Source organism: Panthera tigris, chromosome D4 (genome assembly GCF_018350195.1).
Source record: "Panthera tigris isolate Pti1 chromosome D4, P.tigris_Pti1_mat1.1, whole genome shotgun sequence".
In the NCBI taxonomy this organism is placed as follows: Eukaryota; Metazoa; Chordata; class Mammalia; order Carnivora; family Felidae; genus Panthera; species Panthera tigris.
Genome location: NC_056672.1, coordinates 73,337,852 through 73,358,698, shown reverse-complemented (window position 1 = coordinate 73,358,698; position 20,847 = coordinate 73,337,852). Strand labels below are relative to the sequence as shown.

Below are 20,847 nucleotides of genomic sequence, written 5' to 3'. Positions count from 1 at the left end.
GAGTTCGAGCCCCGCGTCGGGCTCTGTGCTGTCAGTTCTGAGCCTGGAGCCTGCTTCAGATTCTGTGTCTCCCTCTCTCTCTGCCCCTCCCCCACTCATACTCTGTCTCTGTCTCTCTCAAAAATAAATAAAATATTAAAAAAAAATTTTTAAATAATTGTTAGTTTCATTCTTCCCTTTGAGCTCATTACTAAAAGCACCCTAGCTGTATCTAACCCATATTAGGTACTCAAAATGTGTCAGGAGATTGAATGGGGTAGATGGATGGATGAACAGATAATCCTAAGAAAGACATCTGAAGGACAGAAAGATGATAAGGGGAAATGGGTGAGTGGGTAGAATGGGTGAGATGGATGGATAGGTGAATAGCTACACAGATGGAATGATGAGCAGACAGATGGAATGGCAGCTTATATTTTCAAAGATGACCACACTAATATACACACCCTCCAACACGTTTGATGTCACACTGACACAATGGGGCTTACGGCTCTCCTCTCGAAATGGGACATGTCTTTGTAACTGCCTCAACCCATAGATTGCGGTAGAAGTTATGCTATATGACTTCTGACACTAAATCATAAAAGGAGACACTGGGTCTGCTTGACTCTATCTCTGTTGGGACATGTGCCTTGGGAGACTCAAGGTGCCATATAAAGTCAGGCCATGTATGAAGCCTCCATGCTGGAAAGACCCCATGACATGGATGGATGGATGGATGGATGGATGGATGGATGGATGGACAAACGGATGCCCAAGGAGTTCTAACTTCTTAAGTCTTCCAAATCCTGGCACCAGATATGAGAGTAAAGAAGGTCTGAAGATGACCCTGGCCACCATATGACCACAGTCACAGAGAAACCCTAAACCAGACCAACCGATGGACCTACTCCCAAATTCCCGACCCACAGAAACCGTGAGAGACAATAAACAGCGTTGTGTTAAGCCACTAAGTTTTGGGGTGATGTGTTACATGGAAATTGGTATCTGAGACAGATGGTGAAAGGAGTCTGAGGCTGAATGCATGACCTCTCTATGCGGAGCCCCGGAAATCAGCCACATCTTGTACTAAATACCAGGTCTTGTACACTTCTGCTGTCTGTTCCAAAAGCCTCCCGCTTACCTTTCTATTCCAAGCCTTTCTCACCTCCACTATTTATACTTCCAAAAGCCAGCCCTCCTCCAAGCTCTGACTTGGACCAACTGCCCTCCTGCCCCTGAACAAACTAACAGAACATGCTTTCTGAGCAACTAGTCCAAGCCCTGACTGTATAATAGGGCAAATGGAGGCCCAGAACAGGGAAAAGAGATTACCCCAGGCTCTGGCTGAGTTGGAAGCAGGGCTCAGACTTGAGACTATGGTTCCTACCGTGAAGCCCAGAGTTATTTCTCCTCCAACAGCCCGTGGGCTCCAGGTATCCCCAAGTTTGAGCTGTGCTTCCACTGCTTACTGCCAGTGATGGTAGTCCCATCGGCCAGCCAGCATCGCCGCAGGCCCTGGCTGGGACATGCCAGAGCTCCTGGCTCCAAGCATACCTTACATCTGTCTGGGCATAAATTTGCATTCTGAATCCAGGAGGCCCCGGTTCCAAGTATGTCAAATGTAATTAATTACAGCAAACCTTCTGCAACTGTTTTCAAACGCAGTATTAAAGGCTCTGTGAGCATGAAACACACAAGCCACCGGCCGGCTGAGGAGCACGGGGAGCTGGGGAATGGGGGACTGGGAGTCCCAGATCCAGGCCCCATGGAGTGGGGAGGGCAAGTTCCCGAGACCCCAGGGTCCAGTTCAGCCCCACTGCGAAGGGGAGGGCATCCAAGGGAACTGGTTTCAAGTCCTAGCCAATCACCGATGCCACAACTTGGACAAGCAACTTCACCTTCTTTGACCGGAAGCGAGAATGTTTAAGACTCAGCACCTCAAAGGGCTGCTGTGAGCCTCGTCTGTGGCCACCATCTGAAGTTGGAGCCGATCACCACTACCAGCTGTGTACCCTTTCACCTCTGATTCTCAATTCCCCAATGTTTAAAAAAAAAAAAAAAAAAGCCTTCCTTTCCAGGGTGACTGTATTCACCGACGTATTAATAGATGTTAAATGATGAGCCCGGTGCCTGGTATGTAAGAGGCACCTGGCAAATATGCCATGATTACTATATTTTGAGGCAGAAAAATTCTATTTTGCAAAAATCAGGTGAGATGAAGAATGCTCAACGTCAGCCTTTTGACAGAAACAGATCCTGAGTAAAAATCAAAAATTTGTAAGGTTGAATTTCCAACTCATGGCTCAAACTCCTTTCAAAACACTGACAGCCAGAGAACTAAGTTACAAAGGTGGAGACTTGTGTTCGAGTCTAGCCAAATCTGCTGTCCTGTCCCGCCCCCCTGCCTGTACCAGGTTGGAAATGAGGAGAGCCGGATGACCTCCTCATCCTGCCAGCTCCATCCACTACTACAGTGTGCCCTCTGGTCTTCCAGAAGCCTTGCTTCCCAAATCTCTACACAGAACACACATGACTTAGCAAGAGAATGACTTGTGGCCACTCGGGTCCCTAAATCCATAGCCCCTAATGTGACCTGGGTTTCTATGCCCAAACCAGCCCACAACTATGCTCTGATTCATAAACCCTGGTTCAACCCCAAATTCTAAATAGACCGGAATTTTCTGGCAAGTGGCGAGATCGCCAGGGGTAATCTTTTAGATTTGTTTTTGCTTGTCTTGTTAGATATACTTTCTTCCAAAGTGTTTAATTAATGTTTAGGGGAATGGATAAGCAAAGTGGAAAACAGTTTAAGTTTTCCTTCCTAAATTACCAATCTCTTTCTCTCTCTGTCCTAAGTTCCCTCCATTTAACCACCTAGTTATACTGATGCCTACACCATTACATCATCCTTCTTCCCAATTCCAAACTCTGCATTCTTCACCAGTTACCTGATGAAGCCGGGTGCGGTGGGGGCAGACTTTTAGATCAGCACTGTCCATTAGAACTGTAATACAAACCACATAGGCAATTTCAAATCTAGAAGCAACATTATTTTTGAAAAAGTGAAATTAACTTTATTAATATATATTCTTTAACCTAGTATATAAAGGACTATCATTTTACCTTGGAATCAATATTTTAAAAATTATTACTGAGGGGCGCCTGGGTGGCTCAGTCAGTTAGGCATCTATCTGACTCTTGACTTCGGCTCAGGTCATGATCTCATGTTCATGGGTCCAAGCCCCGCATCGGGCGCTGTGCTGACAGCTCAGAACCTGGAGCCTGCTTCGGATTCTGTCTCTCTCCCTCTCTCTCTCTGCCCCTCTCCTGCTAGCTCTCTCTCTCTCTCTCTCCCTCTCAAAATAAATAAACTTACAAAAAAATTATGACTGAAATCTTTTACAATCTTTTTTTCCCTCTGAACATTTCAAAATCCGATGTGGACTCTACACTTACAGCCACATTTCAACTGCTCAACAGCCACAGGTGGCCAATGGTTACAATACACACTGGATGGCACAGACGTAGATCATCTCTACAAACCTTTTAAGCCCTAGACTCCCCAGATCCAAAAAGACGACTAGCCTTACAACAAATTCCACTTCTAGCCAGTAGACCCCCCAGGGAAGTGACCCCTCCCTGGGGCCTCGTTCCAGGCCAGTTTCAGTTTTATTTCAGATCAGTTTCACTTTCTGCTTTTTTTCCAGTATACATTATAAAAAACGCCCACATAAACACACTTAAATTTTTAGTTATTTTTCCCTGTTGATGAAATTAAAAAAAAATTTTTTTTAAACCTCCGGCATCCAAAGATGTGATCTATTCCAAGTACCCTGGCTATGTCCACTTAGCTAACAAAACCCTGAGCCCAAAATAAAAGAAATGCAAACTCTCCACAAAATTTCACCTGATAAAAATCCCCATCCTTAGTTCTCCACAAAAATGCTGGGACTGGTGAGAATTAGTCCAGCAGAGGGTCAAACCTGAGTGACAGAATGGCTAGCCCCTCGGGCATGCTGTCTTGGACAGTAACACATCCACTAAGCTTCTGACTCTGAATGTTACCAGTAAATCCCAAGCCAGGGGCTTTGCCCAGGGACACTCCAGCCTCCTCCGCTCTGCAGAAGTCATTCCTACCCATGGGGTGGAGATGGCAGACTTCTTCCTCCCTGGATCCCCCGACTCCCCCAAAACGAGGGCTGGCCCCAGGGAATTTAAGATTCCATCCCTGACACAGAGCTCACTTCACTAGAAAGCAGGTTTTTCTGGGTTTTCTATAGCAGACTAGGGGAACCAAGCATCACCTGACTCCATCTATTCTCTTTAGCTCATAGATGAAGCCTCCTTCTGCTTTGTCAGCCAAAATATTTATATCATTTTTCTGTCGACTCAATACCGTCCTCACCTTGGCCTCCCTCCTTTCCTTTTTCTTTCTCCCTCTTTTCCTTTTTAAGAAAAGAAAGGAGTTGTCGCTAACATGTTTCTCCAGTTCTTCACTGTTTATAAAGCACTTTTAAATCCATTAACTCACATGATGCTTGCAGGAAGCCTATCAGGGAATATACAAGTGAACTGTTCTCCCACTTAACAGATAAACAAACAGAGGCTCAGCGCCCAGTGCCTTCCGGGGCTGGGCAGGTCACATTCGTGGGAACTGTCTGGAAAGGCAGAGTACATACCCTGTCCAAGGCCTACAAATTCCAAACTTTTTAAACCTGCAGCCGGCATATAAAATGAAACAAGATAAGGTGCCTTTGTGGGCACCCATCTATGACTCTGGGGTTCCACAATTTCCCAACAGGGCACCTACAAATAATGACTGGTGCTAGTTATAAAAATGCATGTGTAAAAAAAATAACACATATGTAGGGCTTCAGTCTCAAAAGCATTTTCAAGGAGGCCTGGGTGGCTCAGTTGGTTAAGCATCTGACTTCAGCTCAGGTCATGATCTCACGGTTCATGAGTTCAAGCCCTGCAAGGGGCTCTGTGCGGACAGTGCGGAGCCTGCTTGGAATTCTGTCTTTCCTTCTCTCTCTGCCCCTTCCCCGCTCCCTCCCCACCCCCATCTGAAAAATAAAGCAATAAACTTTTAAAAAGATATTTTAAAAATAAATAATAAAAAGTATTTTCAAAAAAAAAAATAGAGACAGCATATTCAAGAATGTCCTTTCATTTGATTCTTGTGGAGGATTATTTCCATCCCATTCCCCAGATGTAGAAATTAAGATTCCTCAGGGCTGAGAAACTTTTCTGTGGTCTTAAGTATGTGCAACAGCAAACGTGTTACATACCTAGGTCTTCATCCAGGAACCCGGGGGCCTGCCTTGCCCCTCTGCCATGTCATCTATACTACTCGAGTGGGGGACACTGCCCAACCCAGTGGCCCAACCACCAGCATCTCCCCCTTTGAAATCTGATCACTCCGGGATCAGGCAGAGAAGCAGGTCACCCAGCCCTGCTTTGATGAAAACCCCAAGGGTATCTAATTATAACAAGGAGGGAAGGGAGGAGTCAGAATCCTCTATTTCTCAAGACCAAATTAACTTTAATTTCATTTGACACAGTGTATGTGCTAGTAGGAAAGGCGATGGTTGAGGAGTTAGGAAATCTAAGGCCTGAAGTTTCATCTCTGCCTATTCACTGAGGTTCTGGGCAAGTAACTCCACCTCCCTTCCTGTGTGTGTGCGTGTGCATGCGTGCGTGTGTGTGTGTGTGTGTGTTTATGTGTGTGTCTGAGGAACTAGATCAGCAATGACAAATGACAAATTGGCTTCATGTCCCATACTAAACTCAAGGGCTGGTTGCATCATACTAAGAAAGAAGGACTCTGAGGTCACTGGCCAGACTCCATGGAAAAGAGTGCCAAGATCGATTAGCAATGTCTGCCACAGGCTTGCAAATGGCGGGCAGCGGTATGTAGATTACTCACTTAACGGCCCTGGACTAGATAATGAACAAGTAACATGTTGCAAGTGAAAAACAACTCTGCCCTTTACAACTCTTTCTTCTCACAACCCCTCACAACTTTTTGTAAGGACCCAGTACTGCAGGCATCGTCACCATCATCCCCACTTTACATATAAGGAAACAGCACAGGTAAATGAAGAATTTTGGCAAAGATAAACCGTTAAGCAGCAGAGCAGGCAAGGGAGCCAAGCCTTATCCCTTCAATTTCGACCTGTTTGCTCTACCCTTGGAAATGTCAAACTGGTGCCCCACCACAGGTGGAAGATACTAAGCCTCCCTCCCACACACTACTTTCAGCTTTTAGACAAGGGGCACAGCAAAGTTACGAAACCCATCCAAAGACATGGAAGGGAAGGGGTGCTAATTCAAAGTTCCAGATGCTTCTTCCCAAGGCCAAGTCCCACCCTCACTGCACAAGTGGAGAAGCCAAGCTCAGAGCTAAGTGAGGCAAGCAAGAGAATTGGAAGTCCCTAATGTCACAGTCCACCCCAGCAAGAATATGACACCCTATCTCAATTCTAAGATGCCTCCTACTATTAAATACACCATTGCCATCGACAACAGCTTTCAGTGACGAAGAAAATGAAAGGGAACGCACTGACAGAAAACATGTATTGTTAAAACCACCCCAATTTCAGAAAATTTGAACATGTGCAAACATAACATCGAGGAAATATGGTGTCCTTCAACCTGGGACCCTGTGCTCCCTTGCTGGACACCAGCATTAAAAGTGACTGTTTTAGGGGCACCTGGGTGGCTCAGTCGGTTAAGTGTCCGACTTTGACTCAAGTCATGATCTCACAGTTCGTGAGTTCAAACCCCGCATCGGGCTTGCTGCTGTCACCCAATCAGCACGCAGCCTGCTTCGGATCCTCTGTCCCCCTCTCTCTGCCACTCCCCCACTTGCACTCTCCCAAAAAAATAAGTATTTTTTTAAACAACAGTGTTTTATAAAGCTTAAGAAAAAAAACCAAGCAAATATACAGAATGTCCTCATATTTCTCCCGTTAGGTTTTCCTTGAATCTTTGGCATCTGCAAACCATCATCCCACCATGGATAAGATCTGACTGAACATCAAATCACACATTTAGCTGCCACTCATTTAAGGTGTTCCAGGTGTGCTACAAACAGCCCCCCGGTGCCCCGTTCCTGGGCCCATGACCAAGACAACCAGCCCCTAGAGCAAACACACAGGGTACCAGGGTACTACCCAGCCCTTCTGCCTCAAGGCTCTCCCCATTCCCACCACCTCAGAACTGAGTCCATTCGCCATACCTGCCCATCAGCCGTCTGGATGATAGCCCTACCTGGCCCCCCATCCATTTTAAAGAAATAGTTTCTATGGGAGGAGTGAAGAGGGTGGAAAACTCTTTCAAAACTACCCAAAACGTGTAAGGTCAAAGGAGTGTTATCACTTTCCGAAGAGTCCCTCTGATGTATTACTCCGTATGACTCCAAAGAAGGCACGGGCTTCAGCGCCAGCTCTAGGAACATGTGCTTAGTGCATTTCCTAATAAAAGAGTGCTTTTACTAAATAGCCAAACCCAAACTGGTCACCTACTCTTTGACCAAATAGCCAAATCCAAACTGGTCACCTACTCTTCACTAGACTCAAATCCAACAGATCTGAGCTATTTCCAAAAAGTCAAATTAAGTCATCAAATCTTTATTGAGCTGCTGCTCTGTGCCAGACCCTAAAATGAATAACCCATGCTCTCTGCCCTCAAGGAACTCACAAGCTGGCTAGAGAAACAGAAAGGCAAACAATTAAGTCTCATCTGTGGGCCTACGGTATTTGGGGAGTACTGCGGGGTGGGCACAGATAAACTCCACCTGGGGTCGTGTAGGGACTCCACAGAAGGAGAATATGCCAGTGGTCTTGGGGGTGGGGGGGTTTGGTTCCTCAGAGCGGAGATGAATGAGGGGAAGGGCACTAGAGACAGGAGGCCCAGCAGAACAGAAGCTCGAAGGTACACAGTTCACCCGGGATTAAGATTCATCCCTTTTAAAGACTGTGCCACAGGCTTTGAAACGAATCCAGAAATATTCAGAGGAGCTAGAGCATCCCTGGAATGAACGCATTAAGAACACTTTTGACAAGAAAGACACGCAAGGTCTAAGAAATGTCTCATCCCCGTGTTTTAGAGCAACAACCAAAAAAGTGGACCTTTTCTAATGTTACCTAACTCTGCCCAGTGAAGATAAGGCCCCAGGTTTCCAGAACCAGAAAAACTGTTGTCACTGCAACTCAGTCTCCCCAAATGGAGACCCACTGGCCACTGGGTCAACAGGTAACTGACATGTATTGACCACCTTCTAAGGACCACCTTCCTAGGACTGGTGGGTGTATTCACATGTGCTGCTTTCACATCATCGTAAAATGGCCCTTCAAGGTCGAGAATATAACCCCCCTCTTTCCAGATGTAGAAGTTGTGGTTCCACAACCAGAAGTGACTTTCCCAAAGTGACACAAAGCTAACCATGCCATAAGGCTGGATTCCAAACTCTGGTCTGGTTGATTTCAAATCCCGCTTTCCATTTCACCAACTGGGAGGATGTCAGAAAACGTCTAGCTTCTGACCTAAGGCCCTGAGGTCTATCCGGGGCAGTTCTCTGGCAGTCCCATGCTCCGCTCGGAAACGGACCCCACTGACAGACCATCCTTCCCCCTAATCCCCCTCCTGTCAGATCCCAACCCTGGTCCTATGCACCTGCTGTCTTCCTATACCTTCATCTTTCTTTCAGGCAATACTTTATTTAAAACCCATCTCCTACAACTGCCTCCTGCACTTGTACTTCTCAACTTCAAGGGCACACATGCTGAGACACATCATCCTGGGGTTTCCAGCCGTCATTTGTCATTTTTAACTAAAGCATTCTGGCCTAATCCTGGCAGAAGACTGCTTGGGGACAAATAAAAGAGAGGTGTGGACCACTTCAGCCAGAAGAGGCTAAATGGTGGAACTCATCACCACTATAGGCTGAAACACCGCAGAGCATCTAGGGCTCAGGAAGGAAGTCCCACCAAAAAAAACCAAGAGCTTTGAAAGATGTGTCACTAACCTTCTGAGGCCACCCTGTAACAACAACTAGACAGAACACTGGTCTGGCCCTGTGCTGTCCAAGACGGAAGCCACTAGCCACAAGTGGCTAGTGAGCACCTGAAATGCGGCTAGTCAATAAAGACTTAATAAAGACTTAATACCTCCCAAAGAAAGAATACAAAATATCACATTAGCAATTCTTTATATGAATGAGATGCTGGAATGATGGTCTGGTGGATACACTGGGTTAAATAAACTATATTATTAAAATGAATTCCACCTGTTTCCTTTTACTTTGGGAGGGGTATCACTAGAAAGCTTAAAATTATGTGTGTGGCCCACATTTGTGGCTCAAATTGTATTTCTACTGGACAGTGCTAGTCTGACACATGTTAAAAGATGAGAAGACAAAGACAGCAAATTCTGGAGTTTCTAGGAAGCGCATACACAGAAAGATACTCTCAGAGTCCGATTAAAATTTAAGTACGGCACCAACACAAAGTCTGCAGTTCCAGAAACATTCTTCTGGCAATCTGAAGTAAACGTGCGGAATAAAAGTAAGCGTGGCTGCTCTCCCCCGCACCAAGCCAGGTATGCCGCACTTCTTGAAAGTCCCCTTTCCGGGGGCGCCTGAGTGGCTCAGTCGGTTAAGCAGCCGACTTCGGCTCAGGTCATGATCTCATAGCTTGTGAGTTCAAGCCCCGCATCGGGCTCTGTGATGGCAGCTCAGAGCCTGGAGCCTGCTTCAGATTCTGTGTCTCCCTCTCTCTCTGGCCCTCCCCTGTTCATGCTCTGTCTCTCTCTGTCTCAAAAATAAAACATTAGGGGCGCCTGGGTGGCGCAGTCGGTTAAGCGTCCGACTTCAGCCAGGTCACGATCTCGCGGTCCGTGAGTTCGAGCCCCGCATCAGGCTCTGAGCTGATGGCTCAGAGCCTGGAGCCTGTTTCCGATTCTGTGTCTCCCTCTCTCTCTGCCCCTCCCCCGTTCATGCTCTGTCTCTCTCTGTCCCAAAAATAAATAAAAAAACGTTGAAAAAAAAATCTTTTTTTAAATAAAAAAATAAAACATTAAAAAAAAATTAAAAAAAAAAAAAAAGAAAGTCTCCTTTCCGGCAAGAGAACGTGCCAGAGATGCTGCCTTCACCCTGGCACCCGTCTTTCCAGGCTTCTCCAGGGCCAACAGGCTGGAGTGTGTGCCCAACCACCAGGCAGCTGAGACTTCTTCACGGGGCAGGGGGAGCGTAAGGCAGGCTCAGCCAGGGGACAAACCACACACCTACTCCATAGATCTACTCCACAGGGTTCAGGTTAAGTCAACTGGGATGGTAAGTTAGAAAAGCGTTAAGTGGGGAAGTGCAGGCTGTGTACAGCGTATCCAGACGGATCTGCAACACTGGTCCAGTACCTTGCTGACTCCTTTAACTGTGACTCACAGTTGGGAAATTACACACATAGGTGCACACGCCTATCGGCAAATACAAATCAAACCAAGTTTCGCGAGACCACGCTTACCTTCCACATCGCACTCTGCCTCTGCTATTTTGTGTCCTCCTGTACTCGCTTCCATTCTTTTCTCTAGGTTTATGCCAATCGCGAGCCACTAATTTCACGGTCATGCTTTACAACCTAGCCTGGGTGTGGTGGATAACAAGCGTACTCTTCACTCTGTGATGGACGCTGCACCCCTCTCTCCAGAATACGTGCATCCAGATGTGACCCTCAGGATCCTTCTCAACACAGTGATCCAGGCAGCTACAGCCAATCACTGAAGTCAGAATCAGAGATGAAATCTATTTTTGATTATTCTTGTTCTGATCCAAAACTCTCAAAAACTGAGGCTCAGGAGGAAAAAGTGATTTGTCCAAGGTCATATGGCGAGACCTTGGGTGAGCCATGGCACCTGTGGACCCACAAAGCCACTTCACTTTACATCACCAGGGAGGAGACACAACTGACACAAAACATTACGAGAACGTGGAAAAAATTTAAATTTTCACCATGACCGTGAAAAGTCAGCTTATACATCCACTAAAACACGGCAGGGAAGTTCTTATCACCCCACCAAGAAGAAGACATGAGGATTCTGAGGTCAGAGGAAGCAACGTGCCAAGAGCTGAGTCAAAGGTTGGGGGAAAATCTGTATGTGACAATGGAAGAGTTTTGAAACTCTGTTTCTCAAATGAAACAAACCATTGGCTGTTTATTTTCTAGAACCAGAGAGAGGTCAGCCTTCCACTGACCAGCCATCTTTGTTGCTTTTCTTCTGCAAAAGCAAGAGCCCTTGTTCAAGTTCACCTCTGTGCAGGGCTGAAAGTATAAGCAAACCCTTTTTCCTAGCTTGGTCCAAAGTCAAGCTATAAAGCAGGCCCTTGAAATTTCAAACCTTATTAGAAGGAAAAAAAAAAAAAAAAAAAAAAAAAACCTCCTTAGGCAGAAAAGCAAAACATTAAGTAATAAGAGTCTCTACTGTGAAACAGTATAAATGATCTTTCACCAAAATAACTCAGCCCATCATCAAATTACCACCCCTCAAGTCCAATTTGCCAGATTTTTTGCCCAATATTACAAGAGAGTTTGGTGAACAGACATAGGCTAATAAAAATTAACTCATATATCCATTCTGGTCACACTTCCATCTAAAATAGGAGGTGAGAGAGGCAAGGCCTAGGTCAGATCTCAGTCCTGGGAGACGCCAATAGAAACAAAAGAGAACTGACCCCGCCCCCAACAGTACCATCATGCACCTCTATTTCCTTTACAACAAACATGATCAGAATAACCAATTTTTTTAAAAAAGGAAAAAACAAGTCTACAAAACAGAAATGATTTTCAAGTCCTCACCAGGGGTTCCCCTTAAGCCATAGACAACACGTCGAAATTTCAGCAGAATGGAATTGAAAATCTGAGTTGTGTGTCAGGAGACCCAGGACACACAAAGGACGTGCTGCAATATTTTTATTCCTTGCACCAGAAAGAACCTGTTATCTACAACCCTGACTTTTTCTCAGATGCCCAGTAGGGGTGCCCACCTACCCCTCCCAGCCTGGGGTATAGCTCCCCTCCAACACTTGCTGAACTCAGGCCTACTGTCTCATGAGGCCTCCAGAGCCCTCGGAAATTATAAATTCTTTGACCGTCCTAGGCATCGGCCTAAATAATTCAACAGGAAAAAAAAATTTTTTTAATTATGCTACTTTAAAAAAAAAAAAAAAAAAAAAAAAAAAAAAAGCTCATTCCAAATATGTCAGAATGTGGCCAGTCAGCCCTGAAGGATTTCGTTACTAAAAAAATAAAATCTCCTAAATGCAATGGCGATGATGGGAAGTGTCGAACCTCTGCCGCTGTCAAATCTATTTCACAGAATTCACATCCCCTCAGAAATTTGAATCTCCACAAAACGGGGTAGGAATGCATGAACTGGGGCCACCATTTTTTCCAAGACCAGCTGGTGGCTGGCGAAAGGGACACAGGGTTTCCTGTCCTAGCCCTGTGTGACCCACCATCAGCCCCCAAGCAAGGTCCCACCAAGATTCCCCCCCCCCCCCCACTTTGGAGAGAAAAATTAAAACTTTTTTTTTTTTATTCAAAATCCCCAGCAAGTTCAACCAGATACTAAACCATCACAAATAACCCTTCAACTTTGGGTGGGTACCTTATTTCCATCTGTTAAATTTTAATTCAGTCAATATTTGTCTTCTAAAAAAAAATTTTTTTTGTTTTTGTTTTCCCCTTTGTGTGATTTCATTTTAAGGCCACAAAACTACATCAAATACTGTTTGCATTTGCGTTCCCATGTTCCAACATGTTCCAAAGGCAAGTACGTCTGGGTTTAGCTTTTGTGTGTATTTTTTTTTTTTTTTGCCTTTAAAAAAAATTAAATTTTGCAGCTAGAATCAGCTGAATTGGTGTTTTACTCCATTTTTTTCAGCAAACTTAAGTGTTCCACTAGAAAAGATGGATAAGAATCAGAATTTTGATCTCCTCTCTGTCCTTCCCTTCTTTTATCTTTCCTTCTTAAGTCAGTAAAATTTGTGTTTTTAAAATCACAACCCCCCCCCCCCCGCCAAAAAACTGATCAAAGCTAATGGATTTTCTTTTCCCCTTTGAAAGTAATCAAATTTGTGAAAAATACCAAATGCTAATAAACTACCAACCCCACATCACAATCAAAGAGGCCTAAAACCAATCTGGATTTTTTTTTTTAAATAATAAATTTTTCAAATTGGAAGAGTAAGCAAGCACAGAGAAGGGAAAATTCTCTCCTACCAAGGATTCTTCAACCCTTGTCTTTATCAATTGATTCAGTTGCATGTCATAAAAAATGAGCTTCTGTGAATCCACTGTTAGTTTTTTCATAATAATGTTAATTATGCATATCTTATTTTAATGGCGGTCTCTCCTACAAATCTGTGGGCTACTCAATTTGTATAATGTGATGAATTTACATTTTTTTTCCCCACTGAATATTGCTAAAAAAGGTTCCTGACATTTTCTGGATAAAACAACAACAAAAAACGAAATGCCTAGACCTTTCAGGAAACAAAATCAGAAAATAGTCTTAATTATTCCATCAAAACAAAAAACAACCAAAAAAAAAACAACAACAACAACACAAAACCCAACAAATCAGGGAAAAAAGACAGGATTTCACTAACTTTTCCAGTTTCTGTTTTTCTTTAGAACCTTGGGATTTAAATGCAGTAAAACGTAAATGCGAAATTAAAAAAAAAAAAAAAAAACTACAATTTTTGGGTGTGTCCAAAGCCAACATTTTAGGGTCTATTTTCTCTTTGAAATCCTTCCCCCTCGAAAACAGAAAAACTTTACATATTACCAAATGGTGAAATTAGTCTTTTCTGCCCGCTGGGCTAAACAAGTTCCAAATTACAATGAAGTACAATTTCTAATTGCTTCATAAAGCCAATTCTCCCAGTTTTCTCTAAACTCAACAATTTCCCTCCTTTCCTCATTCCAATTAGTTTTTTTCTCAAACTAAAAGGAGTTGGAAAGCCAAAATGACTTGTTTTAGGAGGCTTTCTCCTTTCTCCCCCTCAAAAACTGAATTCATTCAAATTCCAGCTTAATTTTCATTTACATATTATCTGGATTTGGCTTCAGAAATAAAAATTGTCTCCATGTTCCCAGAAAGATCAAAGTGAAAATTTTCACCCCAAAAAAGAAAAAAAAAGAATCCTTTCCCCCTCCGCTGCCTTAGAGTGCAAACTTTTGAAAAAATAAGAAATAAAAAATATTTCTTTTCAATTTTAATTTCTTTTTTTTTATTTACAAAATAGTATCCTCTAGGTGGCGTCGTTTTAATGGGAAAAAACTACCGTTTGAAGAAAAATTAGAAAAAAAAATTGAGAAAGGGAAATATGGCCTAAAAAAAAAAGACTGTTGCAAAGATGGGGTGCCAGAGGGGAAAGACCTCCCGGGGGGGGTCATCAGGGACCCCGAACGCAGAGGGGGTCAGGGGGAAATTGCAAATTTGGGGGGGAGGGGGGAGAGCTGGAAGGGGTTGCATTTTTGCAAAATGTGAATTGTCCAAACTGAAATGGCTGCTCTGTTCTCTCGCCGCTTTGTTTTCTGGGCTCCGGTCCGAGCCCGGGGCTGGAGGGGGCGCTGGGTGGGGGCCCGAAGAGACCCCCGCGTCACCCCCAGCCTCCTCACGCCCCGCGGCGTCCGGGGGGGGCCTCCCCAGACCCCGACCCCCTGGTTTGCGCCCACAAAAAGCCCGCAAACGTGCCCAGGCACTTTGCATTTTGCAAATCTTGCAATGAAGTGGCGCAGCGCCCCGGGCCCCGGCCCCCCGGGGTCCCCCGCGCGGTGCATGCCCCCGGCCCCCCGTCGTACCTGCGGAGCCGCCGCGCCGCCCGGCTGGTTCATGGGTCCGTGCGGGAGGAGGCGGCCCCGGCGCGTCCTGCTCCTCCCGGGCCGGGCTGCTGGTGCGCGCACAATGCCGCCGCCGCCGCCGCCGCCGCCGCCGCTGCCGCCGCCGCCGCCGCCGCCGCCGCTCCCTCCTCCGCCCGCCCCGCTCAGGCCGGGGGGGCGGGGGCGCTGGGGGCGCGCGGGGGGGGCGCCCGGCCCGAGCCCCCACCCCCGACCCGCACCGGCCGCCGCCGCCGCCGCCGCAACCGAGCCGCCCCTCGCGGGGCCGCCGCCGCCCCCCGCCGCCCTGCCCGCCCCCGGGCCGGCCTCGCCGCGCGGCCCGCGAGCTCCGGGCCTCGGCCTCGGCCTCCGCGCCGCCGGCCTCCGCGCCGTACACAAAGCCGGCCGGCCCCCGGGCGCGCCGCTCCGGCCCGCCCGCCAGCCTCCCGGCCGCGGCGCCGCCGCCCCCCAAACTTTCCCGCGCCGCGCCCTGCCCTCCCCGCGCCCCCCGCGTCCGCCCCCCGGCGCCCCTATGCCCGCCCCCGGCTCGCCAGCCCCTCGCAAAGGTCATGTTCGCGGTTGAAAAAAAGTTTGGGGAGCCGCCTCTTGACGGAACACAAGGGGTTAATGGGAACTCTTCTGCTCCCCCCACCCACCCCCCAAAAATCAGATTGATTTTTTAAATAAAGTTTGAAGAGCTGGCCTTATGGAAGAATCGCGAGGCTCGGCGGGGATGCTCTTCTTGCCCCTGCCTGCCCCCCCTCTCAAAACCCTCTAATGTCATTTAAAAATAAAAGTTTGAAGAACTGGCCCTGGGTCAGACAAGAGAGGTTAAGGGGACTCTTTCTAGCCCCCCAATCAGATGGATTTTAAAAATAAATATTTGAGGAGCTGCTTTTATGTGAAATGCGGGATGAAGAGAATTATTTCTGTCTACCTTTGTCAACATCTTTTTAAAGAACAGATTTATTTAAAAAATAAAAGTTTGAGGGAACTGGCCCTGGGTGAGACACTAGGGTTAAAGATTAAGGGGGGCTAGCCCCCCTCCCATATACCCTACTCAAGTTGATTTTAAGAAGAAAAATTGGAGAAACTCTATATGAAATCGATGGTGAACAAGAATGTTTCTGTTCAACACTCTAAAATACCAGATTTTTTTTTTTTTTAATTTGAGGAACTGCCTCCTTATGACTTGGGAAGGTCTAAAGGGGATTTTTTTCTCACCCTCCCCCCAAAAAAATCTGATTTCTTTTTTTCATTAAAAGTATGAAGGACCTAGCCCATAACAAGACAAGGATTACTGGATCCACCCTACATCTTCCACAGATTATTGATTTTTTACAATAAAAATTGAAGATTTTACATATATGAGATAAGAGAAATCTTTCTTTATGCCTCTTAAGAGAAAAATATATAAGGATACTTTTTAAAACATACAAGCACTGGAAATTAAGAGTAAACAGGTGTCTTTTCTCTGTCCCTACCTTAAAAGATCAAAAAAGTTTTTCTAATGTTTAAAGACTTGAATCGATAGGAAATAGGAGGAGTTACAGAATTTTCTTCCCTGCACCCCCAAAGCTATTATTTTTTGAATGTCAGGAAACTAAGGAACTATATAGGAAGACGCTTTCTCTCCCTGAAGAAGGAAAATATGGAAATGTAACCCTACAGAGGAGGCAGAGAATTAAGAGACGCAACCCTTCCCCAGACCAAATACACAGATGAAATTAAAAGGGATCTTCCAACCGTCCTCTCCTCCATGAAAAGTTGGAGTCATTAAAAATAAAAAGTGGCCATTTCCCTCCCAGCCAGCCTGGCAAGTATCTTCCTGGCAGAGATTTGCCATCCTCTGCCAAGGCTGCTGTAGGGCAGACACTGAGGGGGGCAGGGCAGCCTGTGAAGTTTGGCAGAACGGGGCTCCCATGAGCCCTGGACATATGTGATGGCCAGGCAGCCCCCTGCCCGCCTGCCCCTCATTCGCCATGTGGTTGAGGCCTTGCTACCCAGACAGATGCTCCAGGTTTGATGTGTCTCTGGCTCCATCCCCGTGTGAAGATCTCTGGGCACCTGCCTCAAGCCTAAGCTGCCTCCTCTGCCTAGCAGAACCAGGCCAAACTTTAGGCCCTCGAGTAGAAAGGAATGGGACCCAAAGAACATGAAGTGTCAGTCACCACGGCTCAAAGCTGTAGGGTGCCAAAGGAAAAAACAAATTCTGCCCTCTCAATCAGGAAAACATGATACAGTAAGCATTCACTGAGCACCTACTATGTGCCAGTCACGTTGCGCCTAATAAGGCAGACGCACCATCGGGAAGAGGATGGCTTGCAGCTGGTCTTCTCAAACTCAGACAAGCAAATCGCCGGGAGGGCCTGTCGAAACAGATATATTGGGCCCCACTCAAGTTTCTGATTCAATCAGTCGGGAGTAGGAACCAAGAATTTGCATTTCTAACAAGTTCCTAGAGGATGCCGATGCTGTTGGTCTAAGGACTGCGTTTTTTAAACTCTGGCAAAGTGGTACCAACAGAGAAATGCACAAGTGCAGGAGAAAGAAGGGCTCAAACCAGCCAGGCTGGCGGGGAGGATGGAGGGGGTCAGCAAAGATTCCAGGAGAAATTAACATCCTGCTGGAAGGGTGGGTAGAAGCATCCTTCCTCTCCGGATCTTAATCAGATGGCATTGTCTCTTTAGGTCAAGGATTCTTAAATCCTTGGATAGCTTTGGGGATCCATAACTAAGCAATTTTATGTATTAAGCACATTTATGTCTTTATGTGCTTTGGGGGGGGACAAAATCTCTGTTCTTCACCAATTTCTCAAAAGTGTGAGTGACCCCAACCTTGAATGATCTGCAAACCTAGAATGATTTCCAGGTAGAAATGCCTGGAAAATCCTCATGGGTCTTTCTCAGCCTTCTCCTTCTGGAATCAGTGCAAGCCCTTTCTGTTTCTCTACTACCCCCAGACCACAGGAACTGGGCTTCCTCTCCCATTAGCACATCCAGACAGAGAGCCCATAGTGCACTGAACACCACCTAGAGAGGCATATCCTCAACCGGGGTACCAGGTCTGGAGGGGCTGCCCCTTCTTCACTCTGTCTCTGCTGGGCCATGAAGGGTATGCTAAGAACGCGAAGATTGAGCCTGATGCCTTCCTGACAAAACCCAGTTTCTAAATGAACACACAGTTTTCCCAAACCTTAGTGGAAACTACATGGTCACCAAGAGCTCTGATTTCTCCTTGCTCTGAAGGTTAATTAAGGGTAGACTCACCACACACAAGCAGTGATGGAACAGGTGCCATGATATCACAGAGAAGGAATGGCATGAACATTGGTCATAGCTGCTGAAAAACAGACACATACATTAGTTGGCAACAGTCCAGTGGGATCTCCAAAGGCTTACCCATCCTTAAGGGTCCGTCATTCAATTAAAATCATGTGTTCCTCAATTTCTGAACACTTCTGACCCCATCCATGCCCAGCCCACTTCCTCCAGAATCAGCATTGCCACACCAACACCTATACAGCATAATTATTAAAAGCCCAGGCTGTGGAGTCAACTGCCTGAATTCTGAGCCAGGCTCTGGCCCTCACATGCTACATGATCTTGAGCAGACAACTCAGCCTCTCCTGGCTTCCAATTCCCCATCCTTCAAATGGTGTTGACAACAGTACCTGCCTCATGGGGGCGTTCTGAGGATGAAATGAGATGAGACATGTAAAGTCTTTAGAAAGTGCCTGGTATAAAGACAGCACCCCATACGCTTCTGACATTAGAATCACACAGACATGCTTCCCACTTGTGCCACCAACCAGCTCTGTGGTCCTGGGCTCGTGGCTTCATCTCTAAATCTTAGTTTCCGGCTCTATAAAATGGGGGTCCCCAAACTTAAACCAGTCTTATCAACACTCTTTTAGTTGTAACCAGTAGTAATGAAATAATGCTAAACTTAACAAGGGGGTGGGGGGATTATCTTATTAAGTTAGGAGATAGATCATGGTACCCAAGGGCAGGAAATGAAATAAAGCCCGAAAAGGATTGGAGCCAGGAATTAACTCAAAAGTCATCAGGGACTGGGCTTGCTTTCTCCCTCACTCTGGGCCACAGATCTCTCATCCCTAATTCTTTCCCTCTGTCTCTCTCCCTCCCCTCCTCCCCACCTCTCTCCAGGTGGGTACTTGTGGCTTCTCGGAGCCCACAGTCAAAATGGCCACCCCACAGTCAACTAGGTGCCAATAGGTGCTGACTGGTATCTCTGTGCTCCAGCCCAAATTCTCAGGACAGAGAATGCGATTGGCTCAGACACGACCAGGAACCAAGCATCTATGCCCAAAAGGAGCAGGCTCACATAATGCCCATAAACTTCTGGGACCCATCCCTGAGGGAAGAGTGTGTGGAGGGTGGGCAGACCCCTCGAATGTTGATCTTCTCAGAGGGCTGTGAGGATTTGCTGAGATCAGGAGTGTAACGGTGCCCAGCTCAGGGTCCAACAGGCAGAGACACTCAGAAAGTACGCTTCCTCCTGCTGGAGTCTGGAGACATTTGGGAAAACCAGGGGTTGAGGATAGTGAGATTTTGTCAGGTGTCAAGTTTTTGTTATGAGCAGCTGAGGGGAACAAGAAAATGGGAATTTTCCCAGACATGACCTTTGGGTCCCAAACAGAACCTGATGCTTGACTAAAATTTTGTGGATAGATTTTGGTGGAAAAGATGATTTTAGAGTGAAACAGTAGGTTCTCAAGTGCGTAGAACAGAAGGAAGGCAGGGACTTCACAAAATGGTGTCTTCTTCCCCAAAGCCTAAACAATGAAGGAAGTGCTCTTTTGTAACAGCCCAGCCAGGGAGACCCGGGCTCCCTGAGTCTCTACTCTACTCAGTGGGAGAGAACCACACAATCCAGTCGTATAAAATCTCTTAGCAATGTATCAAACCAGATGGTAGCCTTATCTTACTTGAACCGCTACTTCTCTGGAACGGGCAAGGAAGGTACAATCAACCCCATTTTATTTTCTTAAATTTTATTTATTTTTTAAGTATGCTTCATGCTCAGCTCGGAGCCCATTGCAGGGCTTGAATTCAAGACCCTGAGATCAAGACCTGAGCGGAGATCAAGAGTCGGACACTTGGGGCACCTGGGTGGCTCAGTCGGTTAAGTGTCCAACTTTGGCTCAGGTCATGATATCATGGTTTGTGAGTTCGAACCCCACATTGGGCTCTGTGTTGACAGCTCAGAGCCTGGAGCTTGCTTCGGATTCTGTGTCTCCCTCTCTCTCTGCTCTCCCCCACTCGCCCTCTGTGTGTTTGTCTGTCTCTCTCAAAAATAAATAAACACTAAAAAAAAAAAAAAAACCAACAACAACAAAAAAAAACAGTCAGATACTTAACCAACTGAGCCACCCAGGGCCCCACCCCCATTTTAAAGATGAGAAATTTGAGTCTCAAGTCCTTGGCCAAATCAGCCAGTGGCAGACCGGTCTGATTCTCATGCAGTGCTCTCCCCATTGTGCTCCCGCTGCCCTCTTTGGAAGTTTCTGGTGAATGGGATCAAAATCAATGGATTCTTTTTTTTTTTTTTTTTTTTTTTTTTTAACATTTATTTATTTTTGAGACAGGGAGAGATAGCATGAACAGGGGAGGGTCAGAGAGAGATGGAGACACAGAATCCGAAGCAGGCTCCAGGCTCTGAGCTGTCAGCACAGAGCCCGACGCGGGGCTTGAACTCACGGACCGTGAGATCATGACCTGAGCCGAAGTCGGCTGCCCAACCGACTGAGCCACCCAGGCGCCCCAAAAATCAATGGATTCTTTAAGTCATCTTGCCTCGGCTCTGGAATTTTCCTCTCTTCCTTCCTTTCATACCTCTCTCACCCATCCCTCAAGTTGAGAAGCTGTGGCAACGATCTGCTTTCTCAAGAGAGGTCCTTGCAAACCATGGTGAAGCCTCCGGAGAGGTGGGTATTTGAGGCCTTCAACATCTCCCAGGGTGG

General features: G+C 46.3%; 1 protein-coding gene across 17 annotated transcripts in view; it reads right to left on the bottom strand.

Annotated features, from left to right (window-relative positions):
- Positions 1-20,847, bottom strand: part of ZNF618 (zinc finger protein 618) — a 199,541-nt gene that overhangs the window by 164,924 nt on the left and 13,770 nt on the right. Inside the window, exon 1 of one of the 17 annotated variants that reach the window (XM_042965294.1) lies at positions 14,847-14,931. The exons of the other annotated variants lie outside the window; for them this stretch is intronic. Within the exon in view, the coding sequence (XP_042821228.1) occupies positions 14,847-14,879 (33 nt within the window). The 5' untranslated portion in view covers positions 14,880-14,931. Of the gene's footprint in view, positions 1-14,846; positions 14,932-20,847 lie in introns of those variants that run through there. 17 annotated transcript variants of the gene reach the window in all.